This window comes from Cryptomeria japonica, chromosome 9 (genome assembly GCF_030272615.1).
Source record: "Cryptomeria japonica chromosome 9, Sugi_1.0, whole genome shotgun sequence".
NCBI classification, from domain to species: Eukaryota; Viridiplantae; Streptophyta; class Pinopsida; order Cupressales; family Cupressaceae; genus Cryptomeria; species Cryptomeria japonica.
The window spans coordinates 633063814-633088883 of NC_081413.1; the positions used below are offsets into that span (position 1 = coordinate 633063814).

The 25070-nt window shown below is 35.6% G+C and overlaps 1 protein-coding gene across 9 annotated transcripts in view; it reads right to left on the reverse strand.

Annotated features, from left to right (window-relative positions):
- Window positions 1-25070, reverse strand: part of LOC131078102 (uncharacterized) — a 181196-nt gene that overhangs the window by 59430 nt on the left and 96696 nt on the right. For all 9 annotated transcript variants that reach the window (XM_058015765.2, XM_058015763.2, XM_059211619.1 and 6 more), the window contains 2 exons: window positions 20833-20967; window positions 20471-20627 (listed from right to left, as the gene is read on the reverse strand). In XM_058015765.2, the coding sequence (XP_057871748.2) occupies window positions 20471-20627; window positions 20833-20967 (292 nt within the window). The remainder of the gene's footprint in view (window positions 1-20470; window positions 20628-20832; window positions 20968-25070) is intronic.

Consider the following 25070-nt stretch of genomic DNA (forward strand, 5'->3'; position numbering starts at 1 on the left):
CTTTATCAAAACTAGAGTACTTGAAACAAATGAAGCAGAAATCAAGAACCATCAAAAAGAATCATGATTACTCATCTCTCACAAGGTAAAACAATTATGGTTGTCTACAAATGCCAATAATCAAGCACAAATTTCAGCGTTGTGATAAATGTGATTTTTGATAAAATGGAGATTTAATCAAAATAACTTACCACATCAATATTTTATAAATCTTCTTTTTTTTTTTCATTTTTGGCCTCACTTTTACATAATTCAATTGTTTGGGAACAGTTTTGCAAGTAGATTGAGAGTTTGGGGAACCAACATCACATTGGATAATCCAATTGATTAGGATTAGCAATGGCTTCACACTTTCCATCATTGATCCAAGTATACCCTAAAGGTGAAGAATATTAACATTAAAACCTAACTATTAGGATTTGTGATGTTAAGTCCTAAACTTTGAGGATTTATAACACTAGACTTAAACCCTAGGACCTAAACATTAGGATTTTTTAAGTTACACTGCAAGGTTTTGTTTCTCATTTAAGGTTTTATTATTTAAATTCCATACTTTAATGTAGAGCTATTATTGCAAGATAATGATTTAACTTTAAGGTTTTGTTTATTATAAATCCTAACATTTTATGTAAGCAAAATCCCTTAAGTTAAACATTAAACACAAAACACTAAACCTAGATTATTGTTATTTCAAGAATAAGATTAGGGTCTTTTAAATTAAATTTATATTTGACCCGAAATGCTAATCTTTAATTATTATTTTCCATTCTACGGGGACGCTTCCCCTATGGTTTTACCGATGTCCTCGTACCCAAAACGTTTCGAGGTCTTGGGGGCAGGTAGAACACCTCCCTATCCTGCACACTTTCACCATTGAAAATTGGAAAAGTACCTATGAGTTCTAGAAAAATTGTAGGAGACATAGGGGATGACTAGCAATCCCCTACAAACCAAACCTTTTTTGAACAATTTTAAAAAAACACAACAAAAAAAGGGATTGGTAGGGCCACAAGGAACCCGCCCCTCCACCCCTATAAAGTAAACCTAAACCTAATTTTTCATTCATATCAAACAAAAACAAAAAAACACTCATTCATTCAGTTGTATCATTTGGCAAACAAAGTGAAGTGCAGCAAGAGAGGGGCAGCAGGTGGTGAAGTTTTGAACAGAAATTGAAAGAGGACTCTAGGGCATCAAATCTACTACACTAGAGGTAAGTAATTCATCTTTCATTTGTTTTTGGCATTTATTTTACAATTTTTCAATTTTTACAAGTTTTCAACACATAGGGAGGGCATTATGAGTTTTTTTTTGTTTTTGAACTTGCAACTCTCTTTGCAATTACTATCAAAACAAAGTCATGAGTAGCAGTGAGAGCAGCGATAGTGAGGATGTTGAAGTCCAAATGCAAGAAACAAAACAACCTAGTAGTATGGCAGCCATTGGGGGGTCTTCAAGTTCAAACCCATTTGCTTGTCCTTCCTAAGTTCTCAAAACCTATGCAAAAGAACTACTCAACCCCAAAAAACCTCTATTATGATTTGCAATGAGAGTTGATAAAGATAAGAAAAAAAATTCAGTAGGTAGTAGAATATGGGAGTGCCATTTGTGCTACAAACAAATATAGGGGCCGCTATACTAGATTTTATTGTCATCTTTTGCACATAGGTGGTCAAGGGGTTAAAGGTTGCAAAAAATAGCTCAAGTTAAAATAATTGATCCAAATAAATTGCATATGGCGGGGGAGGTATTAGGTAAAGGGAGTCCATTGGAGAGTGTGCAGCCTAGTGTATCAATACCTATGGAATCCATGGATGGTGCTTCTCATGGGGGAGACAGTTTTACTATTTCTACTAGGGGAGAGAAGAGAAGTGCTAATATTGCAGATTTGTTTTAACATTCACCACACTTTAAAAAAATGTTCAAAGATATTCAAGTTTGCAGACCCTAATTTGTTCCACCTGGGGAAACTAAGCTACACACCACCCTTCTTGATAGAGAGTACTCCACGGTGAGTGCTTTGATGGCAGATATAAGAAAACCATTAATAAGGGATGGATGCTCCATAATCATGGATGGGTAGACCAATATCAAACATTGGCTATGTTTGCAACAAGGCAGAAAACTGAGAGGAGTGGGGGTAGTGAATCAGTTTTCTCATAAACTATACTTAACTCGAACACAAATTCAGATCTGATAATTAACCGTGAAAGCACAAATCAACACCACATCAATAACACAAATAACACCAAGATTTTTGACGTGGAAAACCTGACTAAAGGAAAAACCACGGTGGGAACGTACACACAATATGATAATACCCTGTTAGAAGTATATGAAATATTACAATGGGGAATGCACATGCATTTAGGCACACTGCCTAGAGTTCACTGCTCAAAAACAACAACAACAAGGGCTACAACCATGGGGAAGACTCGCTGTCTTAAAAAAACATTCGGATTACGTCCGGAATATCATGAATTGATAGAATAGCATCTCCTCATGCCTAGTTACAGTTCCAGTTAAGCACATAACACATAATTTGCTCCTACGCACTTCTTCACACTACTTCAATGCTTCCGAAAGAACAGCATTATTCGCACACACAGACACCTCTCTCACATTATTATTACATTTATTTATACATATCATCAACTTATCTTTCAAGGTCGGCTCAACACAAATCACAAATTACAAAGATATAACCATACACACTACAATAATACATGCGGACCGAAACAATGTCCGCTAAGACATAGTATGGACCAAAAACCACCACCTTGAACATGAAACACCTCCAAGAATTATGCCTCAAACATCCGCAACACACTACAATCATCATGTCGGCCAAGAACATGAAGAACACCACCGGGTCAAGGAAAACTATCAATAACTCGCACAATAATCAATGCGGACCACCAACACAAATAGGACACAATCTAGAAACATCTACAAGCAATGTGAATTACCATAGAAACAACCGCAACATCACCACTTACTAGAATCTCCATCACCATTATACCTAACTTCAAAAACACTGACTGAACTGACTGACAAATTGAAAAATTCACTTGCGGACCTTCAAATCATGAACCATCTGAATTGAGGACACACCAGAACGTCCCAAACACTCTGCCAAATCTGCAAACCAAAATATTGCAACGCGGAGCAATGCAGAGCAAAATCCAAAACATTGATCAACACTGAACAACTGAAAAACCAACCACAATACCGAATCTCATAACTCCATCAAGTCTCCATACGAACCTTTAACACTTCAGTTGAATCAACTAGAGATACTTATCTCAAAACCCTTTAATCCGCAACAACTCAACTGCAACACACTGGCCAAACCAATCATTTAATCTGACTGCAACACCAGAACACACAGAGTCATTTGTTGACAGCAATGACAACACATCACTCAAGCAATCCAAACACATATTTGCACATTATACCAACAAGTTACTCATCAATTTTATTGTCACTCGTACAGCGAGCTCTTATTTTCTTAGAGTTGTAGATTGCACATGGAAAAGGATGGATGCAACCTTCCAATTTCAAATTTTGAGAGATGCCATTGTCATGTCCCCTAATAAGTAATTGTTGAATGCATAAAAATATTAATTACTTTATATAAAGTTCCCATTCACTTATATAAATAATTCATATTCACAACTATTAGTTAACTATCACTAACTATTACGGGAATTCTCAAAGCAATTGTTGTTACTTAAGGATGGGCACCCGAGAGGAGGGGCATGGTAAATATATACAAGCAAGTCTGAAGTAAAGATTGATATTCGGTGGGATATCAAGCATTAAACAAAAGAATTCCTTTTGCCAGCTTAACTGGCCTATTGGAAGTAGAGATCCCAAAGTAATACACAGTGGGAGTATTGGCTAACGTCGTGGTTAAGAGCACTCTAACGCATCAACCAATCGATCTGGAGATTGACAGAAAGGCACGCCATTAATCATCGCGGAGATTACCCGAAGGCACAGAAATTTACACTCGCGTCAGAAGAACCCGATATCGGGTGCAGTCAACATGAACACTAGTTTGCGTACGTGAGACAGAGGCGCATCGATTGGGGAATTTCCGTCTACATACACGAGGCTCGGAGGAGTGACAGACCAACGCGAAGGGTTTAATCTATTCCAGCCGTGGTGGAGTTGGTAACTATCAGGAGAGCCAACGCAAAACCCAATATCGAGTATCATTTCGGGATCCTTGCAATCATAGGGAACCACATTGTGGAAGAATGGAACGGAAGCAATAATGTCATGTTGCGTCTGAAGAGGATTCTAATCTGAAGGTATCGCTCAATACACATTCAAAAGGCCCGTGGACTGGAAGTGACAATATATAACCCAAGAAGCTACCTAACATGCTTACGGCGAAATCCAGATCAACAACTGATAACCAACAGCCCGAGAAGGGGGGGCATCTACAATTATACTATGGCTACCAAGTGCACTATTTTGTATTCCTCCTAAAATAATGTATTAATTTTGTCAATAAATGAAGTACCAGCCAAAGGGATTGACATTGAGTTATGTAATGAGACAAGCGTCACTGTTTGAACCTATTTTATTACTCTGTCTGATGAACTGAACATATATCCAATAGATAATTTAAGGGAATTTTACAGCCATAGAGGATGTTGGATCCTCTAATGGTGTGTCGGTAGTGACTGAAGCCCACGTGTGTAAGTTTGTTGGATTGATGGTGGAGGGTACTTATAAGCACATTTATGGGACACCGTGTTGTGTTCATGCATTGAAAAATACCTTGAAGGACATTACAAAGATACATTGGGTTAAGGTAGTGGTGTCAAAGGCTACAAACGTGCAAGATATTCATTTGCAACCATTACACTTCACTTGCTTTGTTTAGGATATTTTCAAGGAAGGAATTCCTCAAGCCCCTATAGACTAGATATGTCAACTACTTAATTTTGTTAGAGAGGATGCTTGAGGTCCAAAAAGCTCTACAATCAATGGTGGTCAATGCATAGTGGGGTAGATGGCATGAGGCAAGCACACCTAAGGGAAGAAGTATGAAACAAAAATTCCTTGATGATAATTGGTGGTCCACAATGAGGTAAGAAAATTAGCATTGCTGATTTATTATTTAATCCATAAAATGTTAATTTAATTTAGTAATTTGAATTTCATATATGTTTCTAAAATGTGAAACACGTCCATTCTTTTTTTTTATTTAATTTTTTTTAACTTGTTTGCACTTGCAGATACATTTGCTCCTTCATTGAGCCTATTGTGTGAGTGATTAGATATGCTTGTTGTCAGGTATTCACACATCGCCCCATTGCAAATGGGGACCTCAACATTTTTCCTGCTTTCTAGGTTGTGTTAGAGTCCTTAGCTATTAGCCTTTGCATCGGAAGGGTATAGGTGGTCAAGAGGCCAGGAGTCAAGTGGATAGTCTTATGTAAGGTGTGAGATGAGTAAGTCAAAACCTTCACTTCATGTGCATACCCTCAGGAGCGTACTTCATGACCATCACCCTTGGGGCAAATTCCCTTAGAAGGCCTTATTTGAATGTGTATTGGAGCATTTGAATGAAGATAGCGAGCATGGTTTTAATTTGAAATCACTCATTCTTGAGAGCGAAGTTTCCTTCATGTGCTCTATGAAAGGAGCGAATTTTGCATCTTAAGCCTTCATGAAGTTAATTTGACATGTTTTGTGAATGAAAGCTTGTGAAATCTAAGGATTGACATTGAAGTAATGAAGGAAGGGTTCATTTTGGTTTTCTCTTCATCTTCATGAATGAAGCAACCTAAGCGAACTTCATGAACTAAAGGAGATGAGCGAACTTCATGATCTCAACCACATGAGCGAAAATCACCTTCAAGCCTACATGAGCGAACTTCAAGAATGAAGGCACATGAGCGAACTTCACCTTCAAGCCTACATGAGCGAACTTCAAGAATGAAGGCACATGAGCGAACTTCACCTTCAAGCCTACATGAGCAAAATTGGAAGTAGAGGAGTGAAGGATATTTCATAGCATTTACCTTGAATGGATTCAATTTGAAACGAATTTCACAAACGCAACAAGATGAGCGAGCTTCATGAGTTGAGGGAGATGAGCGAACTTCATGAGTTGAGGGAGTTGAGCAAACTTCATGAGTTCATGGAGAGGAGCGAACTTCATGACTTGATGGAGATGAGCGAACTTCATGAGTTGATGGAGAGGAGTGAACTTCATGACTTGAGACACAAGAGCTATCTTCATGACTTGAGGGAGATGAGCAAACTTAATGAGTTGATGGAGAAGAGCGAACTTCATTACTTGAGACACAAGAGCTATCTTCATGACTTGAGGGAGATGAGCGAACTTCATGAGTTGATGGAGAAGAGAGAACTTCATGACTTGAGACACATGAGCGAATTTCATGTCGAACTTCATAAACTCACCTACATGAGCGAACTTCATGATTGGAGGGAGATGAGCGAATTTTCCTTAAGAGCTTTGTTTGAGTGTATGTATAAGTGTAAGGATTAAACCAATGAAACAACAGAAGGATTGAAGAGAAGTTCATTTGAAATTCATTTCATCTCCAAGACCTCAAGAACTTCATATTGAACTTCACAAAATGGAGGAGATGAGCGAGCTTCAAGAATTGAGCTACATGAGCGAACTTCAAAGATCAATGCCCATGAGCGAACTTCATAAATCAGCATAGATCAGCAAACTTCAAAGATCAGCATACATGACTGAATTTTTCTCCTTTACTCACAACAAGATGCAAGGCAGCCAAAAAGTCATTTCCTTAAGCTGATTTGATGCCTTAATTTTCTTGAGAGGGAAGAATTTAGAATTTAAGATGAGGCAAGGTGAGTAAGAAGTTAACTTCGAGAATCAAGGGGGGTGAGTGAATTTCATGTTGAACTTCAGGAATCAGCTCATATGAGCAAACTTCAAAAATGATAACACATGAGCGAATTTTACAACTTGAGCTTCAAGAGAAAAATTCAAGTGAGTGAACTCTACCCCATGTGTTCCTAGTTGAAGGCGAAGTTGCAAGATTGGTTAAATGACTACTACCTTAAACTGATTTGAAGTTTGGAAAGAGTCATTTTGAGTTAAGCTCATATAATGAAAGAAAATGACGGAGAGTAAGTTCAAATACAAGGACAACTTCATGATCATCAAGGGTGGAGTAAACTCAAAGAGCCCCTTTCTATGAGCGAAAAACAACTTCAAGTGCCCCTTCATGAAGGCAAATTCTCTTTATATATTCTTATTAAACCTGCAAACCACATGAAATCACATAATTACATCAAGCTAGGAGGTTATAATAGAAGGAATATCATATGTGTTTAATGCTTGCTTGTTTGTTATGCAAGAGATGAAGAAAGAAATCAAGGAGATCACATTGGAGGAGGAATGAAACAAGTCGCTCAAGGATCAAATTTAAACATCAAAATTAAGATGCAAGGAAGATATCCTCAAGGGAACTTCATAGACAAATACAAGAAGGAGATCACACAAGAAACATTCACTTACACAAAGACATGATCTACAACATCAACGACATGGAGGGAGTCACAAGAGAAGGAATTCTGAAGGAGAGAGATAGTGGTGACATCAGTAGTTCTTCAAAACTAAGATTTTTATACCTAGCACTTCCATGATCAAGGCATTCGAGAGGATAGTTTCAGAAAAGTTAATCAAAGTTAGAAGATCATCGTCATCATCGCTGAAGCTGGATAATATTGAGTATCAAGAAATATTCCTTCATGATGATCTATCAAGCCTACCAATGCAAAATAAAGGTGGAATCCTAGTCATCGTCCCAGTCACCACTCGCCAATCAGAGAAGTTCCACATCAGCACATCTTGATGCAATGTACTTGACTCACCCGTGATGGCACAAACTTTGAGACACCTACCCCTATCATCTATTGGTTGAATGTTCTAGAGAGGACATGTGCCAAAGTGTTCTAATTATTTCATTGCCTAGAATTGAGTTTGTTGTAACAAACCCTAATTAGGGTTTTCATTGTAAAATCTCGGCCATTGATCTCAAATTGATCTAAGCCATTGAATTGTATTGAGAGCACTATAAAAGGCTCAAATCTATCATTTGTAAAGGTTAACAGTGAATAGAGTAGTGAATAGAGCTAAGATGGTAGCTAGATTAGAGTAGAAGTTAGATTAGGAGAAGGCAAAGATTGTTGTCAAACCCTTGTTGTAAAGAACAATTGATTTCATTAAAGTTATGGTGAATTTGATTTATTACTTCAACAACTCGCATTCTCTTTACTTCTCAATTTGCTTTCTTGTTATTAAATTGAATGGAGGAATTTGTTGAATGCATTTGTGTGGAATCCGTTTAGTCTATACCACTAGCCTCTTGCCGATTGTAAGCGTGCCTTGTGTGCTCAACTGGAATACTACGCGCTTAACTTCAAATCGCCATACATCCATTGTTTATGCATTAATTTGGATGGTGAGCAATGTTTGATGGTAATGATTTGAACATCTTTGAATTGTCCTTAGAAGATTGCACTGAGCTTGTGTTAAATTGTTCAAGTTGATAGTGAGACCTCGCCCAATAGGATTCCATCTAATCATTCATCCATCTTCTTACGTTCTAGGTCTTAGAATAGACTCTCTCAACCCTTGCTAATCTAGGAACAAAAGCATCACCAAATTGCAACATCAGATGATCAAATTCCAGCGATTCAAGCATTCGACAATTCAACGTAAGTCCCTTTGTGATACCAGCAATCACATCAACCAGCTATGCTTATCCACAAGTCAAGACCTGACATATAAGAACCTTGGAGTTGTCTCAAGTGATCCTTAAGCTAATCTTTAGCATTCGAGAAGCTTTGTTTAAGAGAGAATAAGATACTTTTGGGTATTTTATTCTATGTTTGCATGTGCGTAAAAACACATCAACAATGTTGATACTGACTCTCCTAACCTTAGAAAGATTTATGAAACCTTTTATAGCATGCTTGGACAAATCAAGCAAGCAATTTATAGCAGTGACCGTAATTTGGGATTTTAATAGGAGTATCATGAACACCCTGCTTAATATGGCAGCCTATGCTCTCAATCTAATAGTATGCACCAAGACCTGGGAGAGTGCCTCCATATAGTGATCAGGAGGTGAAAGACGGCTTTTTTAGATCCCTTACAAAAAAGCATACTAAATTACGTTACCAAGAGACCCGTCTCCTACCCCCTAAGACGTGTACCGGAGATGGAGACGCATCTCCGGTACAAAAAACGTCTTCGGAAACTTCCCAATGCACAAGCCACTTAGATTGGCTAAAGTACCAGTATTATAAACAATTTTAATTTCAATTTTAAATTTAAAGCTTAAACTTAACCAGTGCTCTTGTTTTCAAAGTTCTATGTCATGATATTTTCTAGAAATTATTAACTTATAGAAATAAAAAATTGGTGTCTTGAAGTACCCATCGTCTCCTATTTTTGGAAATTAGTTATATCAATACTGGTACCAGTCTCCAACATCTCTTAGCACCCCTGTCTCCAGGTAACCTCGATACTAAAGAGGAATCTACTCTACTTCGCACATAGTGGCTTGCATTTACCAATCTTTCTGGTCCAACCTTCAACAAACTAGAGGCAAGGTTGGACAGAGCTACATTGGCTCAAATCTACCCTATTGGTTGGTAGACATGGCATGGAAAGGATGCACCGAAGCGGAGATTACTTGTCGTTCATCTTCTTTCATAGGTTGTCAGTTCTTTTGCTTTAGAGAGGAATTGATCACACATAGCATCATCAAATCAGTCAAGAGGAACCATCTTACCACTAGACCATTAGAGAAGGTGGTGGTTGTACATAGTGTTTTGCGGCTATAGCATTGCCGAGGTCTTGCATACCATCACACTACATCCTTACGTTGGGATGTCAATCCCAGAGATGTTACACAGGCTGAGGGGAAAAGACAGCTGATGGATTGGTTGTGGTTCCATTGGTTGAGGCAACCCCTTATACTGGCAATGACTCACGAGCTCTGATTTTGATTTTGACTCTTAGACCTACCATGTGTTAATTATCGACAGCCATATAATTTATAGTTAGTTATATGCTTATTGTTTACAATACATGTCATTTCATAGTTGAAACTTGAAGCCTTTCAGCATTTGTTATAATTCTAACATAATATGTACACACATTGACAATGAAAGCAATTCAATTTTGTTAATTTGTTTGTCAATTCTCATGTGAAATCTAAATTCAAGTCTAATGCTATGTATTAAGCTTCTCCAATGTCTATGATGAATGCTTTATCAATGTTATGATATGCACATTGCATATTTGAAATTTCTCTATATTTTTAAAATTCCCCTATTTTTTAACAATCATCCCCTGACGTCCCTTAAAAAATGGCCCATAAGTACCCCCCATACTGAAAACACATCTCGTCGTCCCCTTTCATTCCCATCCCCAAAACTTGATGGAACATAGTTATTATTTCCTTAAGTATGCTCTAATTCCAACCTTAAACCCTATTTTTAATGGTTAAGAGATATAAAACCCTTTAATGTTTAGCATGCATTGACCTTCCTAAAACTTAAATATTTTTAGGGTTTAGGGTTTGAATTAGGATTTTCTTAAATTTATACTATGTTCTAGGTTCTATTTCCAACAGTTATCCTTGAGTTTTTAAGGGTTTATAGCTAGGCTTAGGATTTTTTTTAACTTATGTATTGAGGTTAAGGTTAGCATTAGGGATTTTTTTAAATCGGTATGTATTATGTCCTAACCCTAACCCTAATGATTTTTTTCTTTGACTTATTTTCCAAATTTTAAGTGACCCTCCCAAGAGAAAAGGGCTTTGCATTGACATGTCAAAGTTGTTCCTAATTCAAATGAAATCAACTGCATTTTTTGTGGCCTTGAATGTTGTGGGCAATGTATTTATCGTTTCAAATGGCATTTGAAAAAGGTGTGAGGTTTGATGTTAAGCCTTGCAAGCAATGATTTGTAGATGCCATCTATCAAGCTTTGATAGCTCCAAAGGCAAGAATTAATTCTTTCGACAAAGCAAAGCTATCACAATTACAACAACATAATTCCAAAATCATCTACAATTTGTACATCACAAGGACCTAACACAAAGAGTGGAAACATTAATGCCTTCTTTGCACATCATACTATACAAAGAGCATAGCCATCTTTCAATGGTAAAGTTGGAAGATCATTTTTTATTTACACAAAGGTCATTGCTAACTTTTTGGTATTATTCTAGATGTTGTAATACCTCAAAACTTCAAACTACAACGAAATCTAGTGTAACTGCAGACCTTGTATACTAAATTAAAATTGGAAACTAATATGTTGAGGAATGTGGTTCAAGATGTGAGTTATTTGCTACATCGCAAGAAGTCGGCTTAAATAAGTTGCACTACCATGCACTATCATGTTAGATGATGTGGACAAATACGAGAAGTTATATTTTTATCAATTCCCAAGTGGAATTCAAGCTTGGCAAAATGTTCTTGAAATTCGTGGAAGCATTAAATAGGATCAAATCAATGCAAACATTTTTCACTCTACTTGAAAAGGTGGTAATCAATGTAGGGCCACAATTAATTGTCCATTTTGTAACAAATAATGTTGTTACTTGTGTGTCTGCTAGGAGACTTTGGACAAAGAGATATCAACTATGTTTAAAAGCCAAAAAGTGATGCATTGTCTCACTTTAGCCCTAGAAAAACATGGCCATCTTCCACAAGATAGATTTGCATTAAAGAAGGCCCAAACCATGACCAAATTTATTTGCAATCATATGAAAAAATTTGAGAGCGATGTGCACTTTCACAGATGGTTGAGAAGTTCTTAAAACAAGGGTGACAAGATTTGGTACCCACTTACTTGCATTGTCAACTCTTAGCGCTCAATAAATGGCCTTGGAACAAATGTTCATTTCAAATGAGTGAGATTTATCAAAATTTACCAATCATTTGGATGGTAGGACCATCAACAGCTATGTTTTTTATGAGAATTTTCAGGTAAATACATAATAGAATCTAGATTGTACAATTTTTAGAGCCATTTAGAGTCTTGAGACAAGTCTAATGAGGAAAAATGCCCCATAGGCTATTTGTATGAGGCCATACATAGAGCCGAGGAGGCTACTAAGATCAAGATGGACAAGTAGATGGAGAAATATATGACACTCAAGAAGATCAAGAAAGACAAATGGTATCAATAAATGCATTGTTCCCTCTATGTTCTTGGCTAACTTTTTTAATATTATATAATAGTCAACTAAAATAGGTTAGGATAAGAGCCAAAAGGTTAATAACAATTTCTTGAAGCAATATATAAATAATGTGTACTAAGAAGAAACAATAGCAGCAACACCCAAGAAAAAACCTCGAAAAATTAAAAGCAGTTGGAATGCTTACATTTTGCTTACCAGAGTACCAATATAACCACCATATACACTATCTATACTTAAAACATGATTAGCAAAAAACACATTTCTTGAGCGATTTTCTTAATATGTTAGCATTTTAATTTGCAACTTTCAATGCAACACAAAGCAAAATAGATGTGCAATAGAACTACTCATCAAATTAGAAGAGAGCTCCCAATAAAATAAAAACTAACCTACTTATTAATAATATGTACTTATATTTTACAATATATAAAATGCGTTCCCATCAATTTCACATTCAAGCTGAATAAAATTTAAATGAGTATCTTTTTGGGTTGCCCTAGAGGAAAAGGCTGAGATGCTCTTTCAACACAAGGCAAAGGATTGTATGATTTCTGACTAAAAGTAAATTTTAAGACTAAACATTTGAGTTATTCAACTCAACAACGATACTAAACAATGAGAGGACAACATAAGGATTAAATAGACTAAAATATATACACAAGAAATTGCATGTTAAATATGACAGTTGCATTCAAAGCTACACTAATCAACTCAACACATACTACAATACAACACTTTTAGCAATTATAAAAGCACACAACAAATGGAAAAAAAACAGTTCAACAGTAATTTAGAGACAAAATAGGCATACTTAATTCTAATACATGATGAATTCTAGATTTGACAAAAACATTAAACACTTGGTGAATAGCAACTTTAGCATATGTAGAAGTGAGAATTACCATTGCTCTAAATGCAAAATTGCACTTATTTATTATGCTTAGAAAGCTATTGCATGAAACTAAATGAAAGGAAATAACTCCTAATTTATCTATGACTACTTTCATGGCTTGCAAGCTTTATTATATATATAATCCTATCCATTAATAATAATTCTAAGACATGTAACTGTTAGTTAAACTGACAGTTCAAATTATTACAATTATCTCTTAATGCTCATATCCATCGTTTGACGAGATGGAGGACTTAACAATAGTCAACTCTGGGATATAAAAAGTGAATCCAAGAATAGTGGAAAGATAAACATAGTCTGGGCTTCAGCTAAATATAACAAACTCATAATATGCTCTTCTATTTGAAAATGGTGAGAAGCTAAAATAAGAGTGGGCTAAAATATCAAACTAGATAGGTGTCTTTAAATGATTCTAATGAATTTTTCATGGTGAATCCTCTATTATAAGTCTAGCAAACCATCTGAGACACCATGAAACTCTTTGAAAGTTTTACTAGATAAATAACCTACTTTAATCTGACTATCCTCTTGTACATCCCTTGCTAAAATTGGCAACTCTGAATAGTGAACAATAACATCGATCTAAATCTGCAGTCTTCCTAATGCTCTTGCTATGAAACAAATTGTACACTAGAAGAATATAATGTGAAATATTCTGCAAATACTCAATAATAATATGCCACTTCGAGGGGGCAATCTTCTAATCCACTTCAAGGGTGATACCTCCACTAGTCTCTAATAAAAACACAATACTCAATAAGATGATAATAAATAGATACCAGCATCTATATATATGTAATTATGCCTTGGCTTCTACCCAAGCCAATATAGATAATTATAACCTCTAGAATAACCTAACCACTGAAATACACCAGCACCAAAATAGATGTGGATCCAAACACTAAAGGCTTATAACAGTTCTCAGTAAACACATATTTTATGACAGTTCTCAAAAGTATCTAAAAATTGCTTTGCTTTGCTTTGTAACAGTCTTACAAGAAATTCATTACTCCATGATCAGAATGATAGTCATGATTCAATTCACAATCAAACTTCTGTGTAGGCACCTGGCAAACTGATCACATAAGCTAAAGCAATAATCAAATGTACAGCCTTTATACTTTCAATTCTAAAAACAAATACACTATACAGACTTCACATACATATATGACCATATCATTTAGGAATGCACCATACTGGTTACCTCAGGACTCCACAGGCTGTTGGCATTGCCCAGCTGAGGATCTGATAAGAATGTGTGCCTAGAAAATGGCACAAATCAACAGCAATCTGATTCTGGGCCTGCTTGATGCTGAGCACAGTATTCTGAAACGGATCTGATCTTGGCTTCTTCCTCTCAGAAATCTGCCCAGCATTCCAATGGCGACCTCTTTCTGCTCTAGCTGAAGGTCTCTGGCAGGTGATGCTCAACCTTCAAACTCCCCTTCGCTTCCCTTTATGCTCTAGGCCCACAGCCAGTATATGCATGCACTCAATGTATCACATTAAACCTACAAGGATTACTGGGGTTTTCGTCCCAGTATCTGAGAAATGCCTCCTTAGGTTTGCATATAAGAAGGTTGGCATTCATTTAATGCACTTCAATATGAAATCCGTTGATGATTAAAGTAACCAAAGATACCCCTTATATACTTGCCTGCAACTAGGTCAGCCAACAAACGTAAACTGACCCAAGGAGTAGGTTGGCCTTCAAGACAATTTATTGAAAATAGTAACAATGCATGAAGTCAGCCTCTAGAGGAGATTTAATTAAAATTAATAATATTTAACATTTATTTGTAATTTTAATTTATTATTTATTTAATATTTGCTGGCCAACCCAGCCATATAAATCAGGATCAGAATCGGCAACTCTGAATAATGAACAATCACATCGATCTAAATCTGCAGTCTTCCTAATGCTCTTGCAATGAAACGAATTGTACAATACAAGAATATAACAAGAAATATTCAGCATATATTTAATAATAATATGCCACTTTGAGGGGGCAACCTTCTAATCCGCTATAAGGTTGATACCTCCAAATTTCCAATAGTCTCTAATAAGAACGCAATATTCAATATGATGATAATAACTAGATACTAGCTTCTATATATACTTAATTATGCCTTATCTGCTACCCAAACCAACTTAGATGCTTAACTATAACCTTAGGGTAACCTAACCATCTATACAGATTATAATATGATTATATAAGTTATCAAAGAGTTAAAGGTAGCTAAGAGCCGACTACTCATAACCCAATACACACTAGTACTAGGGGTATATCCGCTCTGATACCTTGAATCTCTTGTTGGCAATAAAAATCAGTTCATGATTTTTTAACAAGAACAGTAGATGAACGATGAAGAGTTGGAGAATATTGGTGCTCATGCTCTTTCTCTTGCAACTGCAACTTTGAAACTTTTCTTTAACTGGTACAAAGATCAACTTTGACATCTTTCACTTCTATTTAATCAATTCAGTCCAAACTAGCACCACTCCTCACCTTTTCTCTTTTCTTTCTTTCTTTTCTTTTTTATATTTTCTAACACTAGCAAAAGTGTAAAACTCTTTGCATGTGTGACTTTTAGAAAGAAGTACTTTTTTCTTAATAGCATTTTCTATTCATGTAACCTATCCTAACTGATACCTATTTTTAAAGAAGCACAATTTTATGGAGGATATCAATACTTACTCACAATTTTGACAAAGTATAGAAACTTTTAAGGTGCAATGTTTTTGGGAAAATGATAGCAACATAATTTCAATCAAAACTTTAATCCATTTCCTTATTACATTAGCATGATTCCCCAACTCAAACCATGGCTGCTGATTAGGAATGTGCACTGACTTAAATCTGAGGTGAAAGTATTTACTAGGCATAATTCTTTGTTTTTCATCGCAACCCCAAGAGTCCACCAACTCCTTAGTGAATGATTTTACTTCTATTACCATGGTTTTATTATGAAAATCATAGACCACACTCTTTTTTCTTCAGCCAAATATCTTCATTTTTACCTTTTTGTTGCCGGTGTACCTTATGTTGTTTAATCTTTTCCTGTTGATATATAATGGCAGCTTAAACAACCTGGGCATCCTTATTCCTTTGCCGCAGTTTCTTTCTGACTAGATGCCATTACTAGCATGGTACAATTTTCTTACAAATATCATAGCATATCCTTTCATATGTTTGTCTATTCCTTTCAACTCTTTCATGGCATTTTAAACTTTAACCAAGCACATTCTTCTAAACTTGATGATCTATCCATGCTGACTGGGACCACCAAACTTGTCTTTTCTGCCACTTCATAGCATAAGACAACAATTTCTGAGCATTCTAAAGTCTTCTCTCCATCTGCCTCTGCAATCCAAATTGAATTTTAAAGAAAGGTGTGATCATTGATTGAATAAAATTGCTTACCTTATTATCCCTTTGAGCGTGTAATGTCCCCAATTTGAAATAGAGTTTAATAATAAATAATAATAATAAAATTTAAATACTAAAAACTAAATTAAAATATTAAAGAATATAATTAATTAAAATTAAATTAAGTTAATGAATGGTCAAAAGACATGGAAGGAAAAGTTGTGACTCCCTCAACAATGAGATATAAAAGGGAGAAGGGAACCTCATTTGAGAGGGGGATAATTTGGAAATGAGAAATGCACATCTGATTTAAATAAGAAGTGCAGACCTGATTATGAAGGTTATGTCCCTTTCAAACGGTAGAAATAATGAAGAGTTGCACTCTTTCAAAAGGTGCTAATGGTGAAAGGGTTTGTCTCTTGCCAAAGGGCATGCATGATGAAGAGGTGTGACCTCTCCCTCGCATTGAGAGATATAAAGGAAAGGAATCAAAGCATCCAGCAACATCACCATGGATTGGATCAGATCAGAACAGTTATTAACTTACAGGAAGTAGCATCTTTGTTCTTGGTGGTATGCATGGGCATGATACATGAGAAGTTAGTATACTTATAGCCTGAATCATGTTATTACTATCAGTATTTAAGAAGATGGGAATGAGATGTTCCAAAGAGGGACAGTCTGAATCCAAGCAATAGGTTAAGTCCCAAGATAGGGTGGGGATCAGCAACCCATAAGCCTTGAGGGTATAGGCCCAAGATCAGTAAGGGCTTGGATTTGTAAACTTTGAGGTAACCTATTGTATTTGGTCTCTAAGTGCTTTGGTAACATACATAGACACTACTCCCTTAAAACTGAAGTAGTAGCAGGGTTTGAGTTCTATATTAAGAACTATGAATAATGAAATTAATCATCTAATGAGGAAAATAAATAAGCACTTGTTAATAACTAATAAATTGAAGAATATCAATGACTGGCTTCATGATTAGTCTCTCAATCAGTTTTAGTATATTGAAATAGATTAATTGTGTTAATCAGATAGGGGACATTACAGAGCATGATTCATTTACACAAACCATCAAGCTAGCATTTGGATGTAATTCCTATGTTATGACACTCCACACTTTATCTTTTTCCATCCTACACCATCCTCTCAGTTTGGCTGGATGTAGATCTTTGATTGAAATTGCACCTTCCTAATTATCCGCTTGAACACCAATACTTAACCCAAAACCACTTGCATATTTTTCTTGAAGAAACTACCATGTTTGCTGGCCAGAAAATTTTGGACACGACATTAGAAGTCAAACAATGCTTTTTAGACTCATACCAATGGAAGTGGAAGGAAGTGAAAGTAGAAGTGGAAGGAAGTGGAAGTGGAAGTAAGTGGAAGTGGAAAGAAGTGGAAGAACTAAGGTGAATGTCGCACCTTGGCAAGGGTATTGGTAATTTGGTAGTGATTTATCACTTGTTGATTGGCTTGGTACTCCATTTGTGTTCCCTTCACTTGCCATGGATCAGGTTTTTGATTACTTCTTAACAACGTTCTAGCAAGGTTGTGATCATCCTCAAGCAAAGGAAATGTGAAGCCAAAGTTTTCTGATTTGGGAAGCAACAGGAAGTGTTAGGTCAAACTTTTGAAGCCCAACTAGAAGTGTTAGGTCGCACTTTTGGAGCCCAACTGGAAGTGACCTCAAGATGTCAACTTTGCTAACTTAATCATTTCTCCTTGAGCCTTTTCAAGATAATTTAGACTTCTAGACTATCCTTCCTTCTAAAAGTTGACTCTCTTTAAAAATTTGCCTTAGCCAGATTTCAGCACTTGACCTCTGATTCAGCATGTAAAAGATGGTGATCAAATAGAATGGTCATCATGGATCGTTCACTTCCTAAGCCTTGAAAACTAACCTCACTTCATCCTAAAGAGAGGCTTGACTCGATTACCTCCTGGCCACCTAAGATACTACACCTCTTCCAAGTGAAAGGCTAATAGCTAAAGACTCTACAACTATCCTCAAAAGCATAAAAAATCGGGGGTCCCCATTTGCAATGGGGCGATGTGTGAAAACATCAGAACAAGTTCCTTGGATGGTTAGGATTGATAATAGTATATTGGCATTGCATATGCCATAATAGACTTGGTTGGTTGTCTCCTTTCTGCCATGTGAGCCATCTTGTTGTGAAGGTCTCAAATTTTGCTTGTGTATTGCTTTCAATGTCTGGTAATTGTTATGTATTGTTTGTATACCAAAGTACACATATTAAACAAGGTCTGATAATTGTGATAACTTATGTACTTCTTGTATACAAAAGTACACATATTAAACAATCATGAATAATCTTCTAAAAAACAGGTCAGCGAGACAAAATTTAATCTGAGTTGCCAACCCCATTCTGAAAAATAATGCACGAAAATAATTGATTAGAATTTATTTTCTGCCATGTGAAGCTTTCACATACTCTGACAGTGAGAATTCTGTACACATAAATCATCTTCCAATATTTATAAACACTTATTCAACAAACAACCTTCACTAGCTCTTCAAACCCAATGATGAAGCAAACAAAGTTCCAAACAAAAGAAATACAACAGAAACTGGAAAAAATTTTCTAAATTTCTTGCATTAGAGAACAATTTCAAATTACTTATAAATTTATAATGCATGTTTCACAAGAACTAGAAACTCAAAGATGATGTTCAAATATCTGACATCAAAGAGCAAAATAAAATTATTTGTGCTACATGTTTCACATGAATTAGAAACTAGGGAAAGAAGTCCAACCATCTTGCATTAGAGAAGAATTTCAAATTACTACTAGTTCTGACAAATGTTTCACAAGAACTGGAAAATAGCAAATGTTGTCCAAATGTCTTGCATTAAAAAGTGGTATCAAATTGCTTGTAATACATGTTTCGCATCAATAATAAACTTCCAAAAAATGTCCAACTCTCCTGCATTAAAGAACAATTTCAAATAACGAGCAATTCACGTTTCATGTGAATTTCATGTGTTTAAGCCTTAATAACACAGAAACCCAGGAGACCTTATCCAAATATCACTTCTTGTGAGATTGATGATGATTTGTAGCTCAATACGATAATAGCATTTCCAGTAATTGACTCATTACATCATGAACTGTTTTGACACAACCAAACTATTTGAACTTGCCTTGAAATATACCAACATCATTATAGTATTTCATTAAATTGCCAACTCCACCAGATATTCTTGTACGATATATCACTTCTTGTGAGATTGATGATCATTCATAGCTCAATACTACAATAGGATTGCCAGTAATTGAATCATTACATTATGAACTGTTCCTGGCACAACCAACCTATTTCAACTAGCCTGGAAATATACCAAGATCATTATAGTATTTCATTAAATTGCCAACTCTACCAGATAACCTTGTTTAAATATCACAAAACAGCTATATCATCTAACAAATCTAAGAAGCAGCAATCACAATATAAGAAAAAGTAAGCACCTTTCATAAACCTGGACATAACAAAGGGAATTAGACACTAAGAGATGATAGGCAAGAGTATGTAAAAATTAGTGATGACTGATAACAATTTTCATCCCTCCTCTCCGTGCAATCAAATCAGATAATCAAAGACATAGAACCTAACAACAAGAACGATGCACACATTCAGAACTTCAAACAAACGGTATTACCAACCCACTGAACAAAAATGATTCATCATAAAGGTTAAACAACCAACATAACAAGCCCTAAAGATATAAATCATACAATCAAATATTTCAAAAGATTATATTCTACAGGTGGGTCATTTCTCGTGCACAGCCAACATGACCAAGAACTACACAGAGAGAAGCATGGCGAATTTAAGTCTAATACACATCTAAAGTTGGCATTAGAAGCATCAATAGCAAGCAACCATCTTATCTGGCACATCTCTCCCTTACCAAGTTTCAAGCCATCCTGAAGGTCTTTTTCCATCTTCTCAACACAGCTGGCAGCAGCCTTGCATTTACTCAAAACAGCATCCTCCTCCAGATGCCCATCCTGAACAGCCTGATAGGCTGACACTATCTTTTCCAAAGCACTTCCAGCAGGCAGTTTCTGATTTCATGTCAAAAAGAGCAAGATATATTACTGCGGCATTGCATCCATAATAACAGCTATATAAACCTTTCTTTATCAACAGTATTGACAAGTACACTGTAACGTTAAGCTGATAAAACATGTTTATAGCAGTCATCCAAAGATTCAAACAACTGTCTGCTTCAGAAAAATCAAATGGATGAGTACAGTTCACTCTACTTACTAATTTACTGGAGTGTAAATTTTTCCCACTGTTTGTATTGTTATCTGAGGGCAGAAGAGAACTTCTGTTTATCAGCTCCTCCTTAAGGATCTGACCACGAGACCCAAATACTTTTCTTTCCTCCCAAATATCAACCTATCATTTTTTAGTACAATTACCAAGCAACTACCGTTAGACAAACAAATATATGTAACATGTGCATTCAAATCATAAGACACACAGCACATTATTCAATAGCATCATATAAGTAATCAAACTCTTCTTATAGAAAATGTAAGATGGATTATGTTGTAGATTATTATATCTATGCCAACAGAAAAAAGATATAATAAACAATTCTTTCTTAGTAGTTTCAATGCTCCTCAGGATTCGGCTTAAATATGGAGGAAGAGTAATATTCGAACCAAAAGCAAACTTTCATAGAAGAATTTATCTGAGTATGGTGCATTATTACAATGCTACTGCAAAGCTAGAAAATGAATTACTTGGGAACATCAAAATGTGACCTAAAATTCCTTTCATCCATATTGTGTAGATCTACACCGGTTGATAAAATCTAAATATTTCTCTATTCCACTTGAAACATAATGCGTATTGGAAAATTGTCAAATGAGTAAAAAGTACATTGCTACAAGGAAATGGCAGATAGCTCATAAAAGTGAAGTACGCTTCACTTTCTATGTCTCTTACCCATATCATATAACACCTTAACTCTAAAACACTAATCTTAATTTCTATACCTTAGATCTGTACCGGTGACAATCTTGTAGTCATAATATTGTGCATCCAATGATATCTACTAAATTTAGATTGTGTGTTTTCCTCATTTTTGTTTTAAAAAATGAAGGACCATTACATGAAATTTTTGTGAAAAAATGAAAAAAATTACTCTGTGGCACGCTTCCCGATGCAGAATTTCGACTAATCCTTGGACTGGCTTAATCCTTAGTCCATCCTCGAACTATGTTTCGAATTTCGTCAAATTTTGGGTTCGTTTGCTATATCTTTCCTTCAATTGGGTTTTAAAATCCTGACTGCAAGTGGAGAATTTTCTTCAAACTGCAAGTTTTAATGATATTCATTGTTTTGGTCTTTGTAGGGGAATTTTTGGCTTATTACATGTGCACTTTTATTCAAGGATGAATACTTGTAATTTGTTTTAAATTTCCCTTTTATTGTTTTTATTATTTTTAATGTTTTTGGTCTTGTTTAGTTAAAATAGGGATTTTTTGGCTAAATTACAAGTAAACTTGCAGTTTGGTCTAAAAACCCCTACTTTAATGGTTTTTACATGTAATAGGGATTTTAAATCCCCATTACATATGTGCAAGCAAGTATAACTTGTTGTAGGGATTTTATTTCCCTTTTACAAGTATTTAAAACTTGCATTTCTCTCCAAAAAACCCGATTTTGCCTTGCAAGTGCATTTTTGACAATTTTAAACTTGCACTTTGGTCCAAAAAACCCGATTTTGCTCATAAAGTGCATTTTTGACATTTTAAACTTGCTATTTGGCCAAAAAATCCCGATTTTGCCTTGTAAGTGAAAAAGTGACGATTTAAAACTTGCACTTTGGTCTAAAAAACCCGATTTTGCTTATAAAGTGCATTTTTGACATTTTAAACTTGCTATTTGGTCAAAAAATCCCGATTTTGCCTAACATGTTGAAAAAATGAAATTTTAAACTTGTTATATCCTCCAAAAAACCCGATTTTCATTGTTTCATGCATTTTAAACTTGCTATTTGTTCCAAAAAACCCGAATTGCAAGGAAAAACGTTTTTTTGAGGATTTTAGGCAAATTTTTGTGGAGATTTTTTGGGAGATAGAAGGCGTTTAGGATTCCTTCCTATTTCCATGCATTTTTAGACACCTTTCACGCCACATGGAGGTTACGTTTGCTGGTTTTTAGGTTTATAACAGCAAACACGTTTTTGCCAAAAAACCACGTTTTTCTTCATTAAAAATGCCACGAATCAACAATCTTATGAATCGTTTTGACTTGGTATGCTAAGGCGTTGAGGTTATAAAGAGTTTTGGCCATTTTCCATGCCATTTCTCATGCATTACGTTTTTCAGTTTTGGGCATTTTTTCAAAAACGTGGCTAGGGTTTTGGAATACGATTAATTTCTTTTTAAGAGATATTCTTCTTTATTTCAAAGATTGATCATCTTTTGGAGACGCATTTTCAGATTGGAGCAAGGTAAGATTTATTTTCTTCTTTTTTCTTGTTTTCTTGTTTTCTTGTTTTCTTGTCTTTCCTTTCTAGTTGTAAATTTGTAAATGGTTGGTTCTTCCCCAAAAATCAGTTTTTGTGAGAGAGATTTTCCCCTTTGTAAAGCAATTTTAGAATTGCATTGTTCTTCCCCGTTTTCCCTCTTTACTTGTATTCGGGATTTTAAATCCCGATTACAAGTTGGATGAAAATAATTGTTCTTCCCTTACGGATAAAAGATTTAACCATCTTTTGTTGAAATTCCAAGTTGCAAAGATGAAAAAATACCCATCCTTTCAAAATCGGGTTTCTAGAACCGGATTACATGTTGAAAGTTCTCATTTTCTTGAAGATGATTTTCCCAAAATCTTTTCATATTCATTCCCATCATCCACTCATTTCACACCTTCATTCATTTTCCCCATTTAAAGTCTACCTACAATCAGCCATCCAAAACCCGAAATTGGTCCAAAACGCACTCAAAAAACACTTGAAAATGAGTTCTAAAGGTCCAATTACAAGTGCAAACTTGTAGTTACCCATTACACATATGAAGTTGCATGTTTGTTGCCCGCAATTGTAAGTTAATGCTCTTGTTTTCCCCACACATGTAATGCAACTTCCAAAACCCGAAATTCACTGGTGAGCCCATTTTTGCATCAATTTATCCCTTCCCTTGTCAGTCTGGTTTGCACACACGATCTACCAAATCAATGGATTAAGGCATGGGCCTTATTTTGCAAGAAGATTTCAAGAATGAAGGATGATACAAAGAAGAGATACAACAACAATTCATGGTTGAGAGCATAGAATGCTTTCAAGACAAAGATGGTCATGACATGAAAAGAGGAAGGCGCCTTTTCCCTCTTGAAAATCTAGTACTACCCCAAGCAAGAAGATAAGGATGCAAGTTCCCGTTTCGGTTCAAGATGTCTTTACCAATCCAGAATACTTCAACTTCTAGCATCCTGAAGTGACATGAAGATCATCACAGACAAAGAATGATGCAGTTAGAGTCGTGTCTTTAGACACATGGAATAGTTTTAGTTATGCATTTGTAATTTTGTTTTGACAAGTTACATGTAAAAGTATTTTTTGTAAAATGCAGGTTACACATTACTTGCACTTTTGTAATTACATGTAAGGCAACTACAAGTTGTGTCCGATTAGGACTGTAGTTGGAATAAGTCTTAGTTAGTTATTGAATGAGTCTTAGTGGTTGAGAGAATCTCTCAAGTTGGTTAGGATCCTCCCACCTTTTTCTCAAGGCTCCTCTCCTATAAATAGAAGAGAGGGTCCATTGTAATTTTTATCTTTTGGAAAGCAAGCAAAAACTCTGCCAAATTTACAACAAGAAGTCTTTGAGCTTATGTATGTGGATTGAAAGTTTTTGAAGAATAATAAAGAAGGATTACTCAAGTTTTGAGTCTTTGAGGTACATGTTTGAGTTTGAATCTTTTATTTCTTCTATGCCAAGTGTTTCTAAAGGAGCTTAGTCCAATCTGATTTGAAGTCTTTGAGCTGCAAGTAGAGAAGATTAATTAAATTAGGAAATTCTCTTGAAGGAGCAGCAAGTCTTTGAGCTTGCGTCTATTCTTGAGGAAAAATTACTGTTTGATAAGAAATAGCAACAAGTCTTTGAGCTTGCATTAGTTCTTGTCTTTGTGTTGAAAGAATAGATTATTCCAGTCTTTGAGCTTGTTATCTTTTATTCGTTGTAAAATTTAGTATAGCAAAGAGTAGATAGGACTTCCAATAGTCAAGTCTTTGAGCTTGATATTGTTGTCCCGTCCCAAAGGAAGTGACGGGAGTCTTTGAGCTTTCAGGAAACTTCATTTCCTTTCTCTCATTTTACTTGAAAGTGGTTACTGTTGTTCATATTCAATCGCTATCATTTTTTGTGAAGAGAAAAGGATATTGTCTTTCTTGAAGAAAGAAGGAAGACTGTTGTCCCATCCTGTTTTTATTTCAGTTTTAGTTAGATAGGGGGAGTCTTCCCTTAATTAGGAGAGTTTTTACTCGT